Source organism: Venturia canescens, chromosome 7 (assembly GCF_019457755.1).
Source record: "Venturia canescens isolate UGA chromosome 7, ASM1945775v1, whole genome shotgun sequence".
Taxonomy (NCBI): Eukaryota; Metazoa; Arthropoda; class Insecta; order Hymenoptera; family Ichneumonidae; genus Venturia; species Venturia canescens.
In genome coordinates, this window is record NC_057427.1 from 18,115,311 (window position 1) to 18,140,083 (window position 24,773).

General features: G+C 37.9%; 2 protein-coding genes across 7 annotated transcripts in view; both read left to right on the forward strand.

The window, feature by feature from the left end:
* Window positions 1-24,773, forward strand: part of LOC122414241 (venom acid phosphatase Acph-1-like) — a 208,058-nt gene that overhangs the window by 79,307 nt on the left and 103,978 nt on the right. The gene's annotated exons all lie outside the window — the stretch shown is intronic.
* LOC122414242 (uncharacterized) lies at window positions 6,423-8,887 on the forward strand. 2 transcript variants are annotated; one of them, XM_043425325.1, is made up of 4 exons: window positions 6,423-7,839; window positions 7,963-8,125; window positions 8,410-8,572; window positions 8,721-8,887. In XM_043425325.1, exons 1-4 carry the CDS (start codon window positions 7,100-7,102, stop codon window positions 8,762-8,764), a joined length of 1,110 nt encoding a protein of 369 aa, XP_043281260.1. In that variant the 5' UTR covers window positions 6,423-7,099; the 3' UTR covers window positions 8,765-8,887. The 2 variants fall into 2 exon arrangements, with proteins under 2 accessions (XP_043281260.1, XP_043281261.1); XM_043425326.1 differs by having other exon boundaries at window positions 6,480-7,839; window positions 8,708-8,887.

Sequence of the window (24,773 nt, forward strand, 5' to 3'; positions counted from 1 at the left end):
ATGGCCCACAACACGTATTTCTTCATGCTCTTGGATTCCCAATAGACAAAACATATTAGAAGACAAGGAGAAAAATCACCAAAGTCCAAGATCAAACCAGTGCCGAAATATTTTCAGTACAATTTTGAAGAAAAATTGGTCTTTTACGTGGAAACCAACATTATAAACCGAAATTCATTTCTCGGGCCTCATCCCGGATTCCTCCATGCTGTTGAGTTCTTATAGGCATAACATATTAGAGTATGAGGAAAAAAATCGCCAAAGTTCAAGGGCAGACTTGTGACGAAATATTTTCACTACAATTTTTACGAAAAATTGGTTTTTTATGGTGGAAACCAACTTTATAAGCCGAACATCATACACAGGGAAAATAAGATTGGGAAAAGTACATTGATGGTCCCTTATTTGCTGATAATTTCATGAAAAAGATTATCCCATAAAAAATGTTCGTATGAGAATGGAATCTATAAAAATGTACTAAGCAATTAATTCATTGAAATTTATACTAAAATCCTATAACCGTCATAACATAAAAATGAGGAACTTTTGAGAAAAAAGGCGTGATATCAAACCATAAACTTCCCCTAGGGAAAAAAAGGTTGGGACAAGTACATTGATGGTCTCTTGTTTCTGGATGACATAGAAAAAAGATTCAGAACCAGGAAAAAAATTCTATAGAAATAATAAACGAAAAATTGAAAACTTCAAAAAAATTCAACAAAAATAAAAAACAATCGAAAAAATTCTGTAAAGAAAAATAAAAAATTTTCAAAAAAATTCATAAATATTGGACAAATTGAAAAATAAACTATCCAAGTTACATGCAGTATAAAAATGTATGATATCAATTGGAGGCCAAGTTTTTATTGATAATTTGAAATATTTATCGAACAAATCGCAAACTTTAATTGAAATTCATGATAATTATTTTCAAGAAAAAAGTTAATGAAAAAAAAGTCATAACGGAAGTTACGTGCAGTACTAAAATGAATTATATCAATTCGAGGTCAAGTATTTATCAGTTATTCGAAATATAATCTCCGGCGACAAATGAGCGTTGAGAATCCTTGTCGGGCTCACAACGTTTTATCAAAATTACTAAAAAATTAATGGAAATAAAATCATTAAAAATTCACATGAAAGTCATTCGTTACTTCAACAAGATACACACTGTAAAGAATCCAACTTCGATTGGATCGGTACAAATTATGTTCAAATACGTCTTAAACGTACTTGTCCGGCCCATCACTTTTTATTCAAATTGCTCATTCGAAAACAAATTAGGGCTGTTCTATAATGACAAATATAATAAAATGGATAGAAATAAAAATAATATCTCCAAGTAATTTGAACTTGATTGTTCGCAAGTTCGTATAGCAATATCCACTTCTGATTTTCTTCAGTGAACACATACCATTCGGTAAGAACCAATGAAAATGAGAAATAATCCGGCGCATTACTAGAAATTTTCGAACCTACTCAGCCATGCAATGTTTTTTTTTCTATAGTCACGTACACATTTTGATAAATATCACTAGTCGAGTACGACACATGGATTCCTGGAATTTGAAGAAAAATGATTTTGTTGTGAATTATGACTCCATATAATATAAATAGATTAATCAACTTCATCTTTCATTTTCGTTTCATTTTGACAAGAGCGATTCGAAGGAAAATTATTTTCTCGGGAATTACTGTTCCTTAATATTAACACATGCATTAACTTCGTTTTTGATTTGTTTTCGAATGAGCAATTTGAATAAAAAGTGATGGGCCGGACAAGTACGTTTAAGACGTATTTGAACATAATTTGTACCGATCCAATCGAAGTTGAATGTTGTGAATAATACCAGGGGATCCTGAAAGTCGGAGGGGAATCGATTCTTTACAGTGTGTATCTTGTTGAAGTAACGAATGACTTTCATGTGAATTTTTAATGATTTTATTTCCATTAATTTTTTAGTAATTTTGATAAAACGTTGTGAGCCCGACAAGGATTCTCAACGCTCATTTGTCGCCGGAGATTATATTTCGAATAACTGATAAATACTTGACCTCGAATTGATATAATTCATTTTAGTACTGCACGTAACTTCCGTTATGACTTTTTTTTCATTAACTTTTTTCTTGAAAATAATTATCATGAATTTCAATTAAAGTTTGCGATTTGTTCGATAAATATTTCAAATTATCAATAAAAACTTGGCCTCCAATTGATATCATACATTTTTATACTGCATGTAACTTGGATAGTTTATTTTTCAATTTGTCCAATATTTATGAATTTTTTTGAAAATTTTTTATTTTTCTTTACAGAATTTTTTCGATTGTTTTTTATTTTTGTTGAATTTTTTTGAAGTTTTCAATTTTTCGTTTATTATTTCTATAGAATTTTTTTCCTGGTTTAATAACATAATAGACGATAACAAACGGTATACAAGAAAACATTGAGGACTATCAGAAACTTTCTCATCGGCGATTGGTCGAGACGGATAGATTCTCACCGGTGATTGGTTATGATGGGCATCAAGAAGCCCTTGTATGTATCGGTCTGAACCCATATACGGATACGTCAGCTGCGTAAATGTGTTGGTACTTTTTGCATAATCTTGAGCCCGTGCAAAGTTTTTTCTCAGCAATTACGCCACCGATCATGCTGATTTTGGGCGCAATAGAAAGAGAATTTCTTAATTAGCTGAAAGTTCAATTTTCAAATTGCGACATAACTCCTGAGCTTCGCAATTCAAGAAAATGACATGTCGATTTTACCCCCACCACCGCGAATCGTTTTATTCAGAGATAATATAGTCTCGGCGAGAGCCTCGGGCCAGCAGACGACAGGGCTGTCAATATACTTGTCCCGAGACTCTACCGAGTCTCTTGATTTCGTCACCGGGCAAGTGGACCTCGCATCGTTTCAAAAAGTGAGGGTTCTTGTGAGGACATCGTTCATTGGACGTTTGCAGAGCGCGATGGGTCGGCACCGTTCCCACTTATACCACCGATATGCGCATGTGCGGTGTTGTTTGCAAGTACAGACTCGCAATTCACAAAATAATAATATATAGTGAGTGCGAGTGAGATACAGAACTAGACCAAGAAACAAAGGATTCGAATTTGACAAAAATACTACCTGGTAACCACGAGTACCATCACACGCGAAAAGGTCCCTTATTATGCTTTTATAGTTCCCTTGAATTTATAAGTCGCTTGATGGTTTTTATAGATTTGGACACGAGATTCGCATTTTCTTTTTTTATTACTAGATTAGCGGAAAAAAATGTTTTTTTGATAATGTTTCGAATATTTCAAGATTGTTTTTTAAATATCGTTCAATTATTTTTTTCAATAACAAATTTGAGTTTGTTTTGAAGGGAATATTCCGAGTTGTGAAAAATATTTAGAAAAAAAAATTTTAAAAATGATGAATTGGCAGAATTAAAAAATTGAGATCCGTAAAAATCGAAGTTTCCTATTACATTATTCGCTCATTCTTTTTAATATAATTTCTTCAATCGATCTGAAAATATCCTGAAATTTTCAGGATTGTGGTTTTTTTCAAGATATGAATATTCGAATTTGAATAAGATTTTTGAAGTGAAACTTCTCTGTATAAGCACGCTGAGCTTGGGGAGTTACGAAAAAAACTGGTGAGATGATCGGGCAAGGCGAACAGTAGTTGAGAGGAAGATATTGGTAAAGACAGAAACAGAGAGAGAGTGAGAGAGAGAGAGAGAGAGTTATGTTTCATATATACTTCATACACAGTACAATCTCTTTCACTCTTGTACATGAGCCTTAAGCCGAGATCTAGAAATATTGTACGAGCAAGAGAGAGTGGTGTGAACGCACATTTCCTTTCTGTCTTTTTCTCATTGCCCATTACATCGTGTTAGTGGGTTAGCCTATGCTACACATACATTGATAGGAGCCCTATAGGAGCAAGTGAAAAAAAGAATTGCGTGCGCATATTTTCTTTCTCTTCTTTTCTCTTTGACGGTAGCTCTCACCAGTTTTTTTTAACACCACAAGCCCAGCGTGCTTATATAGAAGTTTCACTTCAAAAATCTTATTCAAATTCGAATATTCGTATCTTGAACAAAAAAAACACCCTTTTGAAAATTTCAGGACATTTTCAGATCGATCGAAGAAATCATATTTAAAAAAATAAGCGGATGATTTAATAGGAAGCTTAAAAAATTCGGAAAAATTGTGAAAAAAATTTTATGCAAATCGAAAGGGAGTCAATTCCAATCATTGATCAATTTGACATGAATGACCCATATATATATGTATTTTTTCAATGTTCATATGTTAAAAGTATAAGGTGCTTTGATGAAATTTTTTTTCCAACTTATATCCTGGATGAACATAACATTGTTCAGTTTCTAAATAAAAGAAAATAGAGTTCTTTATATATATTTTATGATTGTAGATCAATTCTACATTATAGTTCACGATCGAGCCATTGAATGAAAAGTTCCTTTCTGAAGCAACCAATGAATAACTGGATATCGAAGCATTTCTACATAAAAATTGTAATTAGGTATATGTTTTCGATCAACGGAACGGAATAAATTGTATTTGAAAAAACTCTGTATACAGATTATCCTAACAATATTTATGAAACTCTTTCATAGAAAAACGAAAACGTATATAGTTTTCAAGAGGGAAAAAAATATTTCCAGTTATTTTATTTTGGCACACAACCAAGCATCTTGGAAATGAAGACTTTATAGAAACAAACACGAAAAACATCGCCGTGCTATAGAGGAGACTATCTGTCGATCGGGTACGCGAGGTGAACCCCTACAACGTTGGTATTATATTTTAACGTCGAGCACTGCTGGCTCGTATACCAAAAAACAGTTAATCCTCATAACAAACCCGCTGACCGGCAGCAGTGCCGAACTATTTACATAGAGAATACAAAAGCTCCTTGAAGAGTTACACCGGCAGCGAGACGTCTTAGCGTAAGTGGCGCTGAAAATCTACCCCTTCCACCACCATCGGTATGGCCTAAGGGACGATTCAGCGCATTCAACTTTGAAACACCGTGAGTGACAGTGTATTTTTCTCGAAATTTTCAAAAACGAATTACTCTGCGATTTGAAAATTCAGCGATATTGAAGAGAAGCATTTGACGATATTATATTCTAGAGCAGTGGTGATTAAAAAAGGTAAGTGGAAATTCAGTTTTCCAATTCGTTAAAGAAGACAAGGAGAAAAAAGTAGTCATTGTTAGAAGTTCTTTATACATTGGTTTATACGTTGGAACGGAATTGGTTTGGATGCATAAAATGAAGTGTGATAAAAGTTGATGTATTCCCTCTTGCAAATATTCATTTTCGACGTCGATGTTCATTCTAATACACATTGTTCAAGATATAGACAAATTTATTGAAGAATTTTTTTCCAACACCTTTCTAGAAAGAGTAATAAAAATAATGCATAATGCTGGAATTTATAAATAAAAGTAATCATGTAATTATTTACGTCGTTGATTGGAATATTATTTGTAGAAAAAACTTATAAAATTTCGATTTGAAACAATTTTGAATTGAATAAAAAATAGGAGAAAAAATGGGCCCACGATCAGAGCAGCATAAGAAATCGCTAAGAAAAGTAACAGCCTTCTGTCGAAGAAGTTTTTACTTTATATATCAATTAGTTTTAATCATGGAGGCGTCACAACGTTTCCAAACTTTGAAAAATTGGATTTTTTAAAATATCGTAACTTTCTAAAAATCCAGATTAAAAGAACACCAACATTCGAATGCCAATATCTTCTTATCAACTAATCAACATATTGACAAATGTCAATCGACCGATTTATTTTATTTAGGGTCACATGAACAACATAAAAAACCTCATTGTTACGAAAATTTTTTGTACATTCAAAGAACACCTTTTTTTTAAGTCTTTTTACTTTTCCTAGGAAACAAATGAAAAAAAATCTAAACAGTAATGAAAATTCTCACACAATTTATTATAATTAGAATTTTTTCTGAGAAAGTGACTGAAAAAAATTTTAGCAAACACTAAAAAACATCCCTTGGTCACAATCATACTAGGTTCAAAATCCATGCGATTGAGAGAAACTTGAAATTTATGTATAAACGTTAATAAAAAATTTAAAACAACAACAAAACATGAAAAAAAAATAAGCGTATGAACAAAAAAATGGGCGTATGGTCAAACTAGCAAGAAAAATCTTTCATTGTTGATATTATTTTAGAGATTATTGTGAGAAAAAAAACTAAAAATGGTAAAATGTAAAAATATGTTTGAACATATGAATTTAATTAATTAAAAATCAATGTATAGACTTTTAACAATATTCCGAATAGTGGAATACGGAATGCCTCAAACACTTTTTTTAATAGAGCTGAATTAACCTTAATAATATAAATAAAATGGATGATTTGATCGTTTCTTTTATTTATTTGAATTTTAAATAAAATAAATCCTAAAATATTCAAAAGGAATAATTTTACCCAAGTACAAATTTTTTTTCTCACTCATATCTTTTTAAATTTGTGTTCTCACATACGTGCGTCGAAACGTCAATTTCAAAGCTTGAAAAAAATATTCAAGTATTAAAAAATTTTTTAATACTTTTAAACTAATGAAAAGTCTTTCCTTCATTAAATTACGAACATAAATTATGAACCCAATAAAACATGAAACGAACATTTTTTTACAATCCAATTTCTTTGATGTTTTGAAATGACCATTTTTACTAAAAATGGCCATAGAAATCTTCAGAAAAAAAAAACAGATTCTAACTTGACCATTATTTATGTGCGAGTAAACATTTTCGAAGACATTGAAGAAATTACGATATTTGAGGAAACATTCTACAATTGCATGTCATCAAAGTTCTTGACAGAACGTGAATGAAAATTATCAAGCATTAATTCCGCGAAATTTGTTTTTTGTTCGTAATGAGATAATTTGTTAAAAACGACAACAAAAAATATTTTCTGCTATTGAAAATGACAACACTATTCATATCGGTGTTTTTGATAAATATCTCAGCTTCATTTTTCCGATCCAACTTCTGTTTATTCATATTACTTTGAATTTCTTATATAGAATGGCTGAAAACTGTCGTCCTCAACGGTCGGTAAGGCCCCCGTTACGCCATTTAGATATGGTTGCACTGCCATCAACATCATCTTCCGATGAACACGATGTTGGCGGTAGTTACGTCGGTAACGGCAATATCGATGATGTATCGGTGATTCGAGCTGCGCTCTATGGTTGTGCTGTTCTTACAGGGACAGAGCATCTCGTTACCGAAGGCGATCGTCAACCCAACGTTTTACATGACGGAACACAGAACGATTTTGACGGCCACCACGACACGGATACAGATTTCAACAGACAGACTCACTACAATGAACAAAACTATGACGACGTAAATGACGATTCGAATACACGAAATCAAGACAACGGACGAAACCATTACAATGGACACGGGAATATTTTAAATAGACAAAATCAATGCGACGGACATAAAGATTTTACAAATGGACAAAACCATGATGGACGTGAGGACACTACAGACGGACTAAATCACTACAACGGACCTGACCAACAGAACGATATAACAGATGGACGGCACGAACCAGAGCTTTTGGTGAGCAGCCTTCTAGATCTGACGAGAACTAGTCGAGGAGTGTCAACATCGCCCGAAGATTCTCGAGTTTCTCATTTTCACGATTCACCGCAATCTATTGAAAAATCGGCTGTGGTCCCAATGCCCTTATCGACCGAGTCAACTACTCTTCGGAAAATTTTAAAGATAGTAACTCGTATGGAACAAGAGCATAAGTAAGTGGACGAACTATTCCTAAATTTCATATGAATTAAAATACTAAAAACTGATTGAAGAATGAACATATATAAAGCAGATAAGAAATGATATTTAATTTCACCTACAAATTATTTTTTCAGCAATTTCAGAAACGAACTGAAAGATGCGTTGATCACCTTGGCAAGACGTTTCGACTCGGTAAGCGGAGCCGAATATTCCGAGAAGCCTGAGTGTTTACCTCTGCGGAAAATTTCACAACTGCAGAAATACGAAAACTGCACGGAGGAGGAGCATAATAGAGTGGTATGTAAAAATTCTCATCCAAATCTAGATAAAAGAAATAGCGATTTTACCACAAACGATCTAGGATTATCTATTTTCTTATCTAGTAGTAGTGCCAATTGGAAAATATTACAAAATGCAAACTTTTTATTATGTTCGTTTTTATAAAAAAAAAGAGAATGTTCACCATTCAAATTTGTTTTCAATTTTTCATTATCCTTTTCATCCACAGAAGTATTAAAAAAATATTAAGCAAATGTTTAACATAGGTCAACATATCAAGTCATGGTATAATTTTATTGCAGATTCATTATCTGAGTTCGTTGGGAGGTACCGATCCACGGACTTGTGCTTTCATCATGATTAAAGAGGCGATACACGATAAACTAGCTCCCAAAATAAATTTCTACGGGCGGCATGAAGGGACATCGTCTCTCGAAAATACAAAATTGATTAAAGGAATTTATAGTAAGTTACTCGAAACATAATCTTGGAAAATAAAAATTAAAGATAGAATAGCAAAAACTTTTTTAATATTCCAAAAGAGTAGAAATTTCCATCAGTCAAAAAAAAAATTAATTTGTTTTTTTAATTTGTATATAGATTTTGTTTGCAGATGCTATGAGTAGAAGACCGCGACCCAATGATTTCGCTACATGATTTCGCAAGCACAATCACATCGGCCCTTCGCGCTGCAAAGCAGCGGCGTCGCAGTAAAATTCAAACAAAAAATATTACTGTGGGCAAAGAATGAATAAAAAAGAAAAAACTTTATTAAATAAACTGGAATTTAATTATTTGTAAACCCACTCTCCATAAAATTTATGCGTGATAAAAACTAAAAATTTCTAAGTAGTCATCAATATTCATCAATTCTCATGAAGATTTTCATGAACTATCAACTATTAATATATCACCGCTTCCGCATTAAATGTTTCATTCAAACGGGTTTGGGAATTTAGTAGATTTCATGTATACTGTTCTAAAGACCGGAACTTCGCGTTGCATGTATTACCTTCTATGATAATGGGGTCATCTCCAATTTCGTAACTTACATCTTCAATAAAATTAATTCACGATAAAGTCAAAAAATGTATACTGAAACGAAAATTAAACATTCTTCTGGCGCTAGATTTCAATATGATTATTTTAGTAGTTTAGTGTAAGATGTTTAGTATAAGAAGTTTAGTATTTGGTGTTAGATTTCAACTCGATTCTAACATTTAGTCTCAAAACATCATAGCGTTTGAACAGCCTTAGAGATTAAGTATATCAACAGCACATTGTAGTATTAGGTTGTGGCGGTATAATTGCATCGACTTCTTACAGCATTCTAACGTCCGATTCTGACGAGAAAATGCTATTAGCAACCAATGCTTGAGTAGTGTCGCAACCTAACGCTATAATGCTCTCCGAACCTAACCTATAATGATGTAAAGAGCGAACGCTAATTTTCTGTTACAACTTGACTCTAGAATGGACTAAAAAACTAACGCTAAAATGCTGCCATGACGGCGATACTGAATGACGCTAGATTTGCGCCTATGAAGCGTCACTTAATGACGTTACTCACTGCTGCTAGAAATCGTGAAAATAGCGACATAGAAGTTTGTGTAATGAATGCCATTGCAAGCAAAAATATGAACCTGTCCTGGCGTTAGTCTAGCACAAGGCGACTTCGAACGCCAGCTTTGGTTTGCTGGGCGCCGGCCAGCAGTGACTCGTCTCACCGGTCGTTGTACGAATTCGGTCAAAACATCGCGCCGCGTCGCTATGTTTTTCGAGGTTAGGTTCCGGTTCTAGTCGATTCGGGTCGTTCAGGAGGGTTTTACGTCACACTACATAGTAAGCAGGGGCTCAAAATTTTTGTGCCAGTTTTGCGCTTCATCTATGAATCTCCGTTGGAGTCGCGGTGCTAGCGCACAATAGTTGTAATCCGAATGTTGAGCTTTCGAACCCCAAGTATGACAGTAGTAAGGCTATACCAGTTCTAACTCCGGGATCAGTAGAGTAGCTAGGAGAGACCTAACCCATGGGATCTCAGGGGGGAGCGGGGACGGGGGAGTGCGGGGACCGTTGCGGGGCTGCATGGTATGTGGAGGGGGAAGGTTCTCGCACAGCGGGGGTGCGGCGGCACTTTGAAGAGACAAAAGATTTTTTTACACCCTCCAATGACTGATTTATGTTTCCGGTATATCAGATTGAACGGAATTTTCTTTTTAAAGTGCTCTTGCCGAAGATGATCTTAATTATCGGACTCCGTGACGAAAGATGTTTACATGTCACACTAATGACAAATTTATGTGTCCGGTGTTACGTATTTTGTATTGTGGCGCAAGTTCCGACAAGATTTCTTTTTCAAAATGCCCCTCCCCCAATTTTTGCTTAGAGGAATATATTGTTTTTTTTCTGAGAAAAAATGAAAGTTTGCATCAGACTGGAAGTATTTGCTCTCAATGACAGATTTATGTGTCCTGTGTTACATTCCTGAGATGGCGATTTCTTTTTTCAAAATGCACCTGCCCCTCCCTCGACAAATTTATGTGTCCTGTGTTGCATCTTTTGTATTCCTGAGGTGGTACAAGTTTCGACGAAATTTCTTTTTTCAAAATTGGATCATTACTGAAGTCGAGGTCGAGATGGAAAGATGTGCAAGTATGTATGCTATCCACCCGGCGAAACATCCATTGGCATTAACAGCAAATGAACTTGAATCATTACCGAAGGCTTTGCTTTTGAAGTATTATAGTGCATTCATTCCTGTTTTATGGAATCGTTTACCCAAGTATTTGCAGTGTGATAGTGAAGTGCAATCATATCAATTGTGCTACGATCATTTTAATCAACCCTGGCTACATACGCATATTGATTCTTGTAGACCTAAACGACGAGATTGTGAAAAGTGTCACATAATGGAACGACTTGTGAATATCTATACGACTCTACGCATAAAAAATCCCTGTGAAATGACATCGGAGGAGCTCCAAATTATATCTCCTACCGTCTTTAAACAATGTTTTAGTGAATATACAGATATTCTGTGGGATCGTTTACCCGAATATTACAAATCCGATAGTGAGATTGCATTATTACGTCGTTGCGTTGAACATTGGAATGTATCATCGATGGACGATCATATTGACGGTCCGGCTCCGCAACGTCGAAATTGTAGGAAATGCTGTGAACGTGTTTGAACAAGTTTAGAATGCACGTGTTATTAACTTCGGCGGAATCAAAGAGCCTGTACAGAAAAAAGGACCACTGGAGGAAATTGCATCGATTCCAATATAGATCACGTTTGAACCTGTTTGAAAGCGTGTGGAAGGGGATGATCCAGTTTTGGGGTAGGGATAGATGGAAAAACTACAAATAGCAGAGTCCAAAAGAAAAAAAGCATCACTTCACGTTTTCGTAAAGTTGAGTCAAGACTTGCTCTTTAAAGAAAATCTCAAAAAACTATATCCATAATGGAGTTCTCCGCCATCAACAATATCATCGCAAAGTCAGAGTATCTCCCTGCCAAGAAGCTGAAAGAACTTCAAGTCAACGAAGAATATCGCGTCTCGGACGTGAGGACAGCGAATACCAAATGGGGAAAAAGATACGTCGCCGAAATCAGGAATGAATTCACCGTATTCCTGCCACCGCGAGTTGTCAAGGCATTCGATCAGAATCCAGCGGTATTCGAGAAACTTCTGGAAACGGCTTATTGTGGACAACTATACATGAAATATCTCGGTGGTGATTGGAACGCTATTGAATTTTCTCAAAGAGATTTCTAATATTCTCAACGCAAAAATGTATATATCTGAATCACCGATGAAATGTATGTTGAAGGAGGAGGAGGAGGAGGAGGAATATTGTATAAATAAAATTACACATTTATGAAAAAATTGTTTTGTTTATTCCAAGATCCCTCTATTACATAATGCATGATATACGTATAACCAGCTTTGCAAAGATTTTACATTCTTCGTTGCACAATTAAATTTCGATTCGTTGGTGTGGTGGTGATGGTCGCATTTCGATGGACTTTTCGGCAGTTTTTTCAACGATGGGCAGTCCAAAGTCTCCAAATCGACAATCTCCGTTGACAGATCCAAAAAGTTCGTCAGCCATAAAGACTTTTCGCAGCCTTTTACGAAGATGGTATGAGCGCCGCGTAAGATAGTTTGAATTATTCCTCTTGCTGCATCGTATGGTATAACACCAAAATCCCATGACAATCCATGAAAATTACGTTCCAGCCATTTGTTTGTCGTTTTATACTTTGTCGGCAGAGAATCCCATGCATATGGTGGTGCGAAGAAAAGTGTGAGAGGTTCAGCATTCTTCACGTCCGCACGAATGATTGAAATTTCTTTGAGTATAAACTCATTGATGGGTCCTTTGAAGCCTTGTAGATCGATGACAAAATCCATGATGACTGTTGGCCGAAGAAGTTGATGGTACGGTTTTATACCAATTTTCTCACCCCACCACTCACAGGATTGTATTCAACGATGCGATCGTGTAGAATGAGGCAGTATGCGCAAGTTTGTGCTGGAATATTTGTGCTTGTTTCAAATTCGAGGCGCACATCAACAGGTCCAGACTTGAGAGAATCGTTCTGCTTCGAGCAGTCAATCACAATGAGAGGTGCAAATTTGAGAAAATCCGCTTTTGTAAGCCATGGTTCGGCCTCCTTATTGTAGTACATCAGTTGAAAGTTTGTATACATATCGTACAGTACTGCATACTGATTTTGTTCTATATTCAAATTCATATTACCATAAGGATAACATGCTGAATTCAAGTACAATTTTACATCAGTAACGTTGCAGTGATCAAAATTACTCGCATTTTGCCTCTTATTATTTTTTCATCCTGTTTAGAATGCCAGGATCACATATCGAGGTTTTTCCAGCTGCGTTGATGTCTTGACTGACCACACGTGTTTCGATGTCGCCGGTAACATTGGATATTCATACAATCCCCACGTACGAAAACTCATTGGAATTGGAGTATCTTTGGCGATGAATTTCAACAGTTGAATTTTCCGTTTATCCGCCACGGTGACGTATGAAACGAGCCATTCAATTTTTCGTAGTGTAATTTTATAATTTTCAGCGGCTGGTTGAACTATTGCATTATCATCGGAACGTGATCTAGTCAAAATCAATTCGTGCTTTGCATTCACCACCATTTTTCGATAATCTTCAGCAAATCCCAGCAGCATGCTCAGTGGTATGCATACGTCAAAGTTGCCTGCTGCGTCCACAATCGGTTTCGTCTCATCGGCATCGACCCAACCAGTGTTCTCAAGCATTGTACTTCTCGCCGACGAATGAGATGTATATCCTTTCATAAGAGATGTGATTCCCACATTCTTATTACGATTGATTTCAATGGCTTTAAGTTCATAACGCACTTCCTCGAATAAATGACAAATGGCATTGTTAACGAAATTCGTTGCAGTTAACACTGTACCATCCGGCATTGTCAGTTTGCCGCAAATGTGAATTGAACTTTTACTCGGTAGAATTGATAAATCTTGATGCTGGATTGAAATACGTATTTCATCACTATTGTTGTATGTTGACGATGCGTATGGTTGATGAGCAGGAACCTCATAATGTATGATGGAGTCATCAAACATGACGGGTGTTTGGATGTTTACGATTTCTTCCTCCATTGCAGGCAGCAGATGCACAACAAGCAAAGCAGATAATTTCTGACACGCGAACTCCACGAATTTTGAGACCCAAACTCTTCAATAGTAGAAGGTTTGTAAATCATTTCAATCAGACATGTCTTGTTAATACTATACCCTATTAAGTTCCATACAATATGTCAACGGCGCTAAGGCCGGTAACAAGAGGTATTAGAAAGGGCAATAAACCATCGGGTTCGAAGGCGCAGGTAACGCCCAAAGCGTGCACACTTTAACGCACAATACTGACACGCGCCTCTCTCAATGCTAACATAAGAATTTCACGGAGGGCCACCATGACGAATCATGGCTTTCATTGTGACACTGACGACCTTTTTTTTCAGGTAAACACTCTTCTACGGTTTAGTCCCATTTACATCACTACCAATGATCTACGATCCATTTCCCGCTGAAAATGCTCTGCTAGACATGCTCTGCTGCAAATGCTCTGCTAGAAATGCTCTGCTAGAGATGCTCTGCTAGACATGCTCTGCTGCAAATGCTCTGCTAGAGATGCTCTGCTAGAGATGCTCTGCTAGAGATGCTCTGCTGGAGATGCTCTGCTAGAGATGCTTTGCTAGAAATGCTCTGCTAGAGATGCTCTGCTAGAAATGTTCTGCTAGAGATGCTCTGCTAGAGATGCTCTGCTAGAAATGTTCTGCTAGAGATGCTCTGCTAGAGATGCTCTGCTAGAAATGTTCTGCTAGAGATGTTCTGCTAGAGATGCTCTGCTAGAGATGCTCTGCTAGAGATGCTCTGCTGGAGATGCTCTGCTAGAGATGCTTTGCTAGAGATGCTCTGCGGCAAATGCTCTGCTGGAGATGCTCCGCTAAAGATGCTCTGCTGCAAATGCTCTGCTGGAAATGCTCTGCTAGAGATGCTCTGCTAGAAATGCTCTACTGGAGATGCTGTGCTGGAGATGCAAGCATCGAAAGTTCTCCATGAATCAGTATAACCATCTGAACTCGATGAAACTAAGATTGAGAATAATAGCATTTTCATCTCTATATTGGTACGCACTCACAGCGCAGCATGCTGTCGCCATAAAAATTATCTTTTGCTACAAATTATGACCGCTGAGTGGCGCAGAGCGTTGAGATTCTTCTCGCATATGATACATTGTGTATTCGAGTATAAATTTTCGAAACTTTACTTGAAATTATTTCTAAATCGACGTTGAATAAGATTGTACCTCCACAATATTTGAATCGTATATTTAAACTTTGAACCAGCGTACTGAATATTCTGTTGCGAGTGAAATTTGAAAGGCATCAACGATTGCACTATCAATGATCCAACACATGTATCTTAGCAAGTTGCCACAGTTTTTAATAATAAATATCTAATAATTTAATGTCAGCGCCATCGGTTATACGAACATCTACCATTTTCATCTATAATTAAACTGAAGGTTCGTCAACTATCATGTGTGATACATGACAACGTTGATGCAAAACTTGAAAAATGTCTGTTTGTCCACTACATCATCGTAAAACGACTTCAAGCATGGCTACTACTACTACTACTACTACTACTTCAAATTCCATTGATGCTAATATTAGAATACCGCATGAAAAGTGGTGTGCTGTACGACCTGAACCAAGAAGATATGGGAAACGAAATTACTGGAAGCTGCAAAATGGCTGGACAAATGTGATTGCTCAAGAAATATCAACGCAGCTTAAGCTTCAGTGTATTTTCTCGTTCAAAAATAATAATGTTTACCAAAGTGCTGGAGCAAAACTTTTTTTAACGATTAAGGGGTTATGCCGTGAGTGTGGTGCTATAATTCACTGTGAATTGATGAAGAAGCCGAGAGACGATGATGACATTATTCTAAAATGTCATATTATGGACATTAAACCTCAAACTCATGCTAATTATTTTCTGAAAAATGAGAACTGTGATGAAGAAGTGTCTACGGAAAATCGTTCCGAATTTAAGTTTGATAATGATTTAGAGAGTGAACAAAGCGCATATAAGAACATCTCCGAAGATGTGGGTATCGATAACCAACAATATCCGAAAACTAATGATTCATCGCAATTGCTGTTCGAAAATTTTCAGAACAAGGAAGAGTCTGAGCTCGAATATTCAACATCAAATGACTTGGTTAAATGTAAAAAAACCAAGATCGCAATGAACAATCATAAAAAAATGTATAAACGCAATGGTGCCGTACGTCAGGATAAAAATAGTAAATTAAAAAATTATATATCCCTAATGCTGCGTAGCAACGATAAGAAAGGTGGTGCTCTGCCCAAGTATAAGGTAGCACGAAAGCATACCTCTGTCGACTATGTTCATTGGGATGATCCGAATGAATTAGTGGATCGTCTTCGCTTATTGCTCGCATCGCAAGCTGCTGGAAATTCATCACACTCGAATGAAATTATATCGATTATCGAGGAGTTGCGTGAAGCTGAAATCATTTATTAACATGTGCCACATATATCTCATTGAAAAAGTGTTGATGAAGCGTGGCAGTCAGTTGTTTGTAAAATGGCTAGGTTTCGACAATACGCACAATAGTTGGATAAGCAAGGATGACCTATGAATAAAGATAATGGAGAAGGAAACGTTTCGACTCTGGGTTTTTTTTTATGACCACTCCCTATTCACTGTGTGCAGGTGGGCGGAGCAAACAATCTTATACTACTGCATTAATAGTATTAATGTATTCATGCATACTGCCAGCGCCACCATAACGGGGACTCCGGCGTTTTTAAAAGAAAAAAAGGATACATTGAGCTTAATCGGAGAATTTTTTCATTTCACTTCCAAATATACAAACTCTCTTGCTCTCACTCACTCATACTTATTTATATCGCTTTCAAAGACATTATTCCTGGCACAGTGAATACTCGGTGACCATGGGGACACCGTGACATTCCGTAATGTCAAGGGACTAAACCGTAGAAGAGTGTTTACCTGAAAAAAAAGGTCGTCAGTGTCACAATGAAAGCCATGATTCGTCATGGTGGCCCTCCGTGAAATTCTTATGTTAGCATTGAGAGAGGCGCGTGTCAGTATTGTGCGTTAAAGTGTGCACGCTTTGGGCGTTACCTGCGCCTTCGAACCCGATGGTTTATTGCCCTTTCTAATACCTCTTGTTACCGGCCTTAGCGCCGTTGACATATTGTATGGAACTTAATAGGGTATAGTATTAACAAGACATGTCTGATTGAAATGATTTACAAACCTTCTACTATTGAAGAGTTTGGGTCTCAAAATTCGTGGAGTTCGCGTGTCAGAAATTATCTGCTTTGCTTGTTGTGCATCTGCTGCCTGCAATGGAGGAAGAAATCGTAAACATCCAAACACCCGTCATGTTTGATGACTCCATCATACATTATGAGGTTCCTGCTCATCAACCATACGCATCGTCAACATACAACAATAGTGATGAAATACGTATTTCAATCCAGCATCAAGATTTATCAATTCTACCGAGTAAAAGTTCAATTCACATTTGCGGCAAACTGACAATGCCGGATGGTACAGTGTTAACTGCAACGAATTTCGTTAACAATGCCATTTGTCATTTATTCGAGGAAGTGCGTTATGAACTTAAAGCCATTGAAATCAATCGTAATAAGAATGTGGGAATCACATCTCTTATGAAAGGATATACATCTCATTCGTCGGCGAGAAGTACAATGCTTGAGAACACTGGTTGGGTCGATGCCGATGAGACGAAACCGATTGTGGACGCAGCAGGCAACTTTGACGTATGCATACCACTGAGCATGCTGCTGGGATTTGCTGAAGATTATCGAAAAATGGTGGTGAATGCAAAGCACGAATTGATTTTGACTAGATCACGTTCCGATGATAATGCAATAGTTCAACCAGCCGCTGAAAATTATAAAATTACACTACGAAAAATTGAATGGCTCGTTTCATACGTCACCGTGGCGGATAAACGGAAAATTCAACTGTTGAAATTCATCGCCAAAGATACTCCAATTCCAATGAGTTTTCGTACGTGGGGATTGTATGAATATCCAATGTTACCGGCGACATCGAAACACGTGTGGTCAGTCAAGACATCAACGCAGCTGGAAAAACCTCGATATGTGATCCTGGCATTCTAAACAGGATGAAAAAATAATAAGAGGCAAAATGCGAGTAATTTTGATCACTGCAACGTTACTGATGTAAAATTGTACTTGAATTCAGCATGTTATCCTTATGGTAATATGAATTTGAATATAGAACAAAATCAGTATGCAGTACTGTACGATATGTATACAAACTTTCAACTGATGTACTACAATAAGGAGGCCGAACCATGGCTTACAAAAGCGGATTTTCTCAAATTTGCACCTCTCATTGTGATTGACTGCTCGAAGCAGAACGATTCTCTCAAGTCTGGACCTGTTGATGTGCGCCTCGAATTTGAAACAAGCACAAATATTCCAGCACAAACTTGCGCATACTGCCTCATTCTACACGATCGCATCGTTGAATACAATCCTGTGAGTGGTGGGGTGAGAAAATTGGTATAAAACCGTACCATCAACTTCTTCGGCCAACAGTCATCATGGATTTTGTCATCGATCTACAAGGCTTCAAAGGACCCATCAATGAGTTTATACTCAAAGAAATTTCAATCATTCGTGCGGACGTGAAGAATGCTGAACCTCTCACACTTTTCTTCGCACCACCATATGCATGGGATTCTCTGCCGACAAAGTATAAAACGACAAACAAATGGCTGGAACGTAATTTTCATGGATTGTCATGGGATTTTGGTGTTATACCATACGATGCAGCAAGAGGAATAATTCAAACTATCTTACGCGGCGCTCATACCATCTTCGTAAAAGGCTGCGAAAAGTCTTTATGGCTGACGAACTTTTTGGATCTGTCAACGGAGATTGTCGATTTGGAGACTTTGGACTGCCCATCGTTGAAAAAACTGCCGAAAAGTCCATCGAAATGCGACCATCACCACCACACCAACGAATCGAAATTTAATTGTGCAACGAAGAATGTAAAATCTTTGCAAAGCTGGTTATACGTATATCATGCATTATGTAATAGAGGGATCTTGGAATAAACAAAACAATTTTTTCATAAATGTGTAATTTTATTTATACAATATTCCTCCTCCTCCTCCTCCTCCTTCAACATACATTTCATCGGTGATTCAGATATATACATTTTTGCGTTGAGAATATTAGAAATCTCTTTGAGAAAATTCAATAGCGTTCCAATCACCACCGAGATATTTCATGTATAGTTGTCCACAATAAGCCGTTTCCAGAAGTTTCTCGAATACCGCTGGATTCTGATCGAATGCCTTGACAACTCGCGGTGGCAGGAATACGGTGAATTCATTCCTGATTTCGGCGACGTATCTTTTTCCCCATTTGGTATTCGCTGTCCTCACGTCCGAGACGCGATATTCTTCGTTGACTTGAAGTTCTTTCAGCTTCTTGGCAGGGAGATACTCTGACTTTGCGATGATATTGTTGATGGCGGAGAACTCCATTATGGATATAGTTTTTTGAGATTTTCTTTAAAGAGCAAGTCTTGACTCAACTTTACGAAGACGTGAAGTGATGCTTTTTTTCTTTTGGACTCTGCTATTTGTAGTTTTTCCATCTATCCCTACCCCAAAACTGGATCATCCCCTTCCACACGCTTTCAAACAGGTTCAAACGTGATCTATATTGGAATCGATGCAATTTCCTCCAGTGGTCCTTTTTTCTGTACAGGCTCTTTGATTCCGCCGAAGTTAATAACACGTGCATTCTAAACTTGTTCAAACACGTTCACAGCATTTCCTACAATTTCGACGTTGCGGAGCCGGACCGTCAATATGATCGTCCATCGATGATACATTCCAATGTTCAACGCAACGACGTAATAATGCAATCTCACTATCGGATTTGTAATATTCGGGTAAACGATCCCACAGAATATCTGTATATTCACTAAAACATTGTTTAAAGACGGTAGGAGATATAATTTGGAGCTCCTCCGATGTCATTTCACAGGGATTTTTTATGCGTAGAGTCGTATAGATATTCACAAGTCGTTCCATTATGTGACACTTTTCACAATCTCGTCGTTTAGGTCTACAAGAATCAATATGCGTATGTAGCCAGGGTTGATTAAAATGATCGTAGCACAATTGATATGATTGCACTTCACTATCACACTGCAAATACTTGGGTAAACGATTCCATAAAACAGGAATGAATGCACTATAATACTTCAAAAGCAAAGCCTTCGGTAATGATTCAAGTTCATTTGCTGTTAATGCCAATGGATGTTTCGCCGGGTGGATAGCATACATACTTGCACATCTTTCCATCTCGACCTCGACTTCAGTAATGATCCAATTTTGAAAAAAGAAATTTCGTCGAAACTTGTACCACCTCAGGAATACAAAAGATGCAACACAGGACACATAAATTTGTCGAGGGAGGGGCAGGTGCATTTTGAAAAAAGAAATCGCCATCTCAGGAATGTAACACAGGACACATAAATCTGTCATTGAGAGCAAATACTTCCAGTCTGATGCAAACTTTCATTTTTTCTCAGAAAAAAAACAATATATTCCTCTAAGCAAAAATTGGGGGAGGGGCATTTTGAAAAAGAAATCTTGTCGGAACTTGCGCCACAATACAAAATACGTAACACCGGACACATAAATTTGTCATTAGTGTGACATGTAAACATCTTTCGTCACGGAGTCCGATAATTAAGATCATCTTCGGCAAGAGCACTTTAAAAAGAAAATTCCGTTCAATCTGATATACCGGAAACATAAATCAGTCATTGGAGGGTGTAAAAAAATCTTTTGTCTCTTCAAAGTGCCGCCGCACCCCCGCTGTGCGAGAACCTTCCCCCTCCACATACCATGCAGCCCCGCAACGGTCCCCGCGCTCCCCCGTCCCCGCTCCCCCCCTGAGATCCCGTGGGTTAGGTCTCTCCTAGCTACTCTACTGGGATCGTAGGGGGAGCGGGGACGGGGGACCGCGGGGACCGTTGCGGGGCTGCACGGTATGTGGAGGGGGAAGGTTCTCGGACAGCGGGGGTGCGGCGGCACTTTGAAGAGACAAAAAATTTGGGACAAAAGATTTTTTTGCTACTAATTTATGTTTTCGTTGTATCAGATTGCACTGGACGGAATTTTCTTTTGAAAGTGCTCTTTCCAAAAATGATCTCAATTATAGGACTCCGTGACTAAAGATGTTTGCATGTTACACTAATGACAAATTTATGTGTCCTGTGTTACATATTTTTACATTCCTGTGGTGGCGCAAGTTCGGACGAGATTTCTTTTTTCAAAACCAGTTCTAATGCTCTCAGGGGGGTGTGAGGACGGGGGAGCGCGTTGCGGGGGTTGCATGGTGTGTGGAGGTTCTCAGGGTAACGAAGAGAGGGAGAGGGGATGCAGCAGTCCTGTTTGCGGCATTCCATAGACAAAGCATATTTTGAGGAATAAAAAAAACTCGTAGATGCCCCCCTCGAATGACTGATTTATGTTTCCTACGGAATTTTAAGAAAAGTCAGTTGAGAAGAAAAGTGCTCTCAATTATTGGAATCCGTGACGAAGGAGACCTCTAATGAGAAATTTATGTGTCCCGTATTACATATTTTTACATTCGTGAGATGACGATGAGATTTCTTTAAAAATGCGCCTGCCCTACCCTCCAACTTTTAACTTGAGAGATGTTTAGAAGAATGTTTTCCGAGAAAAAAAAAATGTTCAAATTGGACTAGAAATCTTTACAGAGATGCACTCGCTCAATGACAGATTTATGTGTCCGGTTTTGAACATTTTTTAACCTACAGAGGCATTTCTCAAAAAGGCGCAAGAAGGGATTTTTGAAGTCAACCGCACTTCCTCGATTAGATCCTGGGTACCACATTCGAGTTGCCAGAAAAGTCAAGATTTTTCCTCCCCCCTATTCATCCCCACCTCAGAAACGAAAAAAACGCGTATATAAAATGAAACAATTTTGAGGAAGGTCCAGACTCTGTTGAGACGACGTAACAGTTACATTTCGAGTCAAATTCCATTCAGCGCATCATGTCTCTCACCGTCGATATTGCTACCGAGCAATTGCTGCGTATGCAAGCAACTCTCCTGCGGACGTTGGAGCAATTTTTGGTGTGGGAACACCAGTGTGATACCCTCATCGAATCGTTGGAAGAGCAAGTTCGATCGAAACGACCGCGACTGGGATATCACCACTCGGTAACTTCGCAAATCTTGCGTCTCGAATGTTTGAAGCAGGCAACACGCCAACGCTTCATACATTGGGGCGGAGGATTAAATAATCATGGATTAACATGGCGTGAAATTGACAGCGCATTTGAGAATCGCTTGTCAACCGGCGCTGTGATTAATCGTGATCATATCGACCCACAAAAGTTTCTATTGGATGCGTATGAGCTTGTTGAAGAACAAGTGCAGGCTCATATTCGCAAATATAATAGTATAAAAGTGAACACTTCGTTTAACGGAGAGTTTACCGTGGGCGATAAGCGGGCGAATAAAAGTGTCAACACGGGAAATGTTGAACTTTTCCCAACATCGGACTTGAGTGAATGGTATCGGAAGCGTGGAGCCGACTCTGAAATCGTTCGAGGAGTTCTAGGAGAGTGATAGTGGCTGGACATTAACATCAATAAGAAATTTAACTGTGAACATCAACAAGTACAACGCTTTGCGGGTGGGATGTCACGTTTCATTGGCGAAACGTATACAGTTGAAAAGAGCGGTGGTAAATATGAAATCGGCAGATGATGCGTGTTTTGGATGGGCAACGATTGCTGCACTTTGTTATGCCCGTACATCGCACTCCTAAAATAAAGAGTATATAAATTAAGCGTTCTCAGCATAAATGCATCGACGGCGAAATATCGACGTTCCCGAACGAGCGCATCGACCCTCGATGTCATCACCGAAACTTCGAGAAAGAATATCACGCCATATTGTCGCGAGAGGGGGAAAAACCCCCAAGTCTATAAATTTACCAACTAACCAAAATTCGACAGTCTTTGACGAGAATTGTAACGATCGGTCTCGAGGCAATAAAACCTCGAATTTGTAACTTCTTAAATAAACTTATTGTTAACTTGTTGTAAAAGTATCGAGTTGGAGTTCAGCTCTTTTGGCCTAAATCCCTTAAATACTCGTCCTTGATAACTCGTCCCTTCGCGACGGTCTTCGCGGACACAACATTGGTGGCAGCGGTGGGATAGCCACTACTCGAGAAACCCGACACGTCTACGATAGTCAAACGGAAGGAATTCAAATTGCTGAGGAGGACCGATAATTCTAGAAAAGTCGATATATCGAACGGACGTTCGATCACCGATCATCGCATCCAAGGCAGACCGATCTACGTCAAGATTCAACCCAAAATACGACTGGAGCTGGAGCGGAAGAAATTCAACACGACAACAAATCCGAACATCATGTTAGCGATCATCTTACTGTAAGTGACGGAACATTATTAAATAACATTGTAATCCGCCAAAGCCAGATCGTATATAAAAATTTATATGTTAGACGACGAGTACGCTGACCGTCTCAAATTACCGGGCGTAAGCACTATTTCGCGTTCGCTCAATTCATTTTTCGACGATAAACTCGACTACAATCGCGAAAGAAAAAACGAAATCACCTCGCAAAGTAGAAGGCGACGAAGTAGCGCCCAATCTTTAAATCGATCTCCGACATCGGAAGACGATTATTTAGACGCGGAAAATACGCCGGAAAATTCGGTAGTAGAAACAACAAATCCTTTAGTATCAACAATGGTTGAAACAGTAAATTTAGACACAACGGGAGATAATCAGAATTCCGGAAATCCCGGAAATAGTCGAAATAATAATCCTGGAAATAATGGCGAAAATAATAGAGGAAATAATTCTCAAAATTCCCCGCCAAATCACTCGCGAACTAACAGACTTCGAGGCTCAATGTCTCTTAAAGAAGCGCGTAGTTTAATTCCTCGATTCGACGGTTCAAAACCGGAAGAAGCGCGAGAACTTGTAAATTCTTTTGCTCACGTCAACAAACATATTTTAGAGGAGGACCAAGAGATTCTCCTGGAATCAGTGTTAACAACGAAACTAACCGGTAGAGCCCGAGCAGAAGTAAGATATAAAAATATTCCAAATTTCGAAACATTTAAATCCGTTATGTTAGAAATATTCTGCGGTACGAGAACCGTAGGAGCCCTTCAAACAGAGCTGTATTCTTGTCGACAGAAATTTAACGAATCAGTAAAAGAATTCGGAAGAAGAGTAGAAGACACAATGATGGAATTAATTGATGCAAGTATAAAAAAGCACTCGACAATGATCGAACAAATGGCGGTAGAAAAACACATACGCGAAGTAGCCCTTTCGAGTTTCACTCAAGGTCTCAAACGCGAATATCAAACAATTATTAAAGCTAGGGCATATCCAACCCTCAACGAAGCTATCACAGCCGCGATCGACGAAGAAAAGATACAACAGGGAACTCGAAGAGAACCTGGAAATAATACGATCATTTGCAATAGGTGTAACAAAAAAGGTCATCTCGCACGCGACTGTAGAAGCTCAGGAAATAGAAATGAGAATCATGGTAACGGAAATAACAGTTTACCGACACCGAGTCGAAGCATAAATTCTTTATTTTGTAATTATTGCAAAAAACCAGGTCACGTATATGACGATTGTTGGAATAGAAAAAATAGAAATGGTAACCAAGAAAATAATAGTAATAATGGAAATCAAGAAAATCGTGGAAATCAAGGAAACAGAAGCAGAAATAGAGGTTATCAAGATAACAGACAACAGAATAACGGTCAAAATAACAGTCAAGAAAACAATCAAGGTAATAACGGGTCGCTGAACCTCAGTCTCCTCGCGCGAACGGCTGAGCGAAAAAATGCGCACGTCAGCTGTGTGGAGGCTAAGCGAGCTACCGGCTCGAATGCACAGGTCGTGAAACCC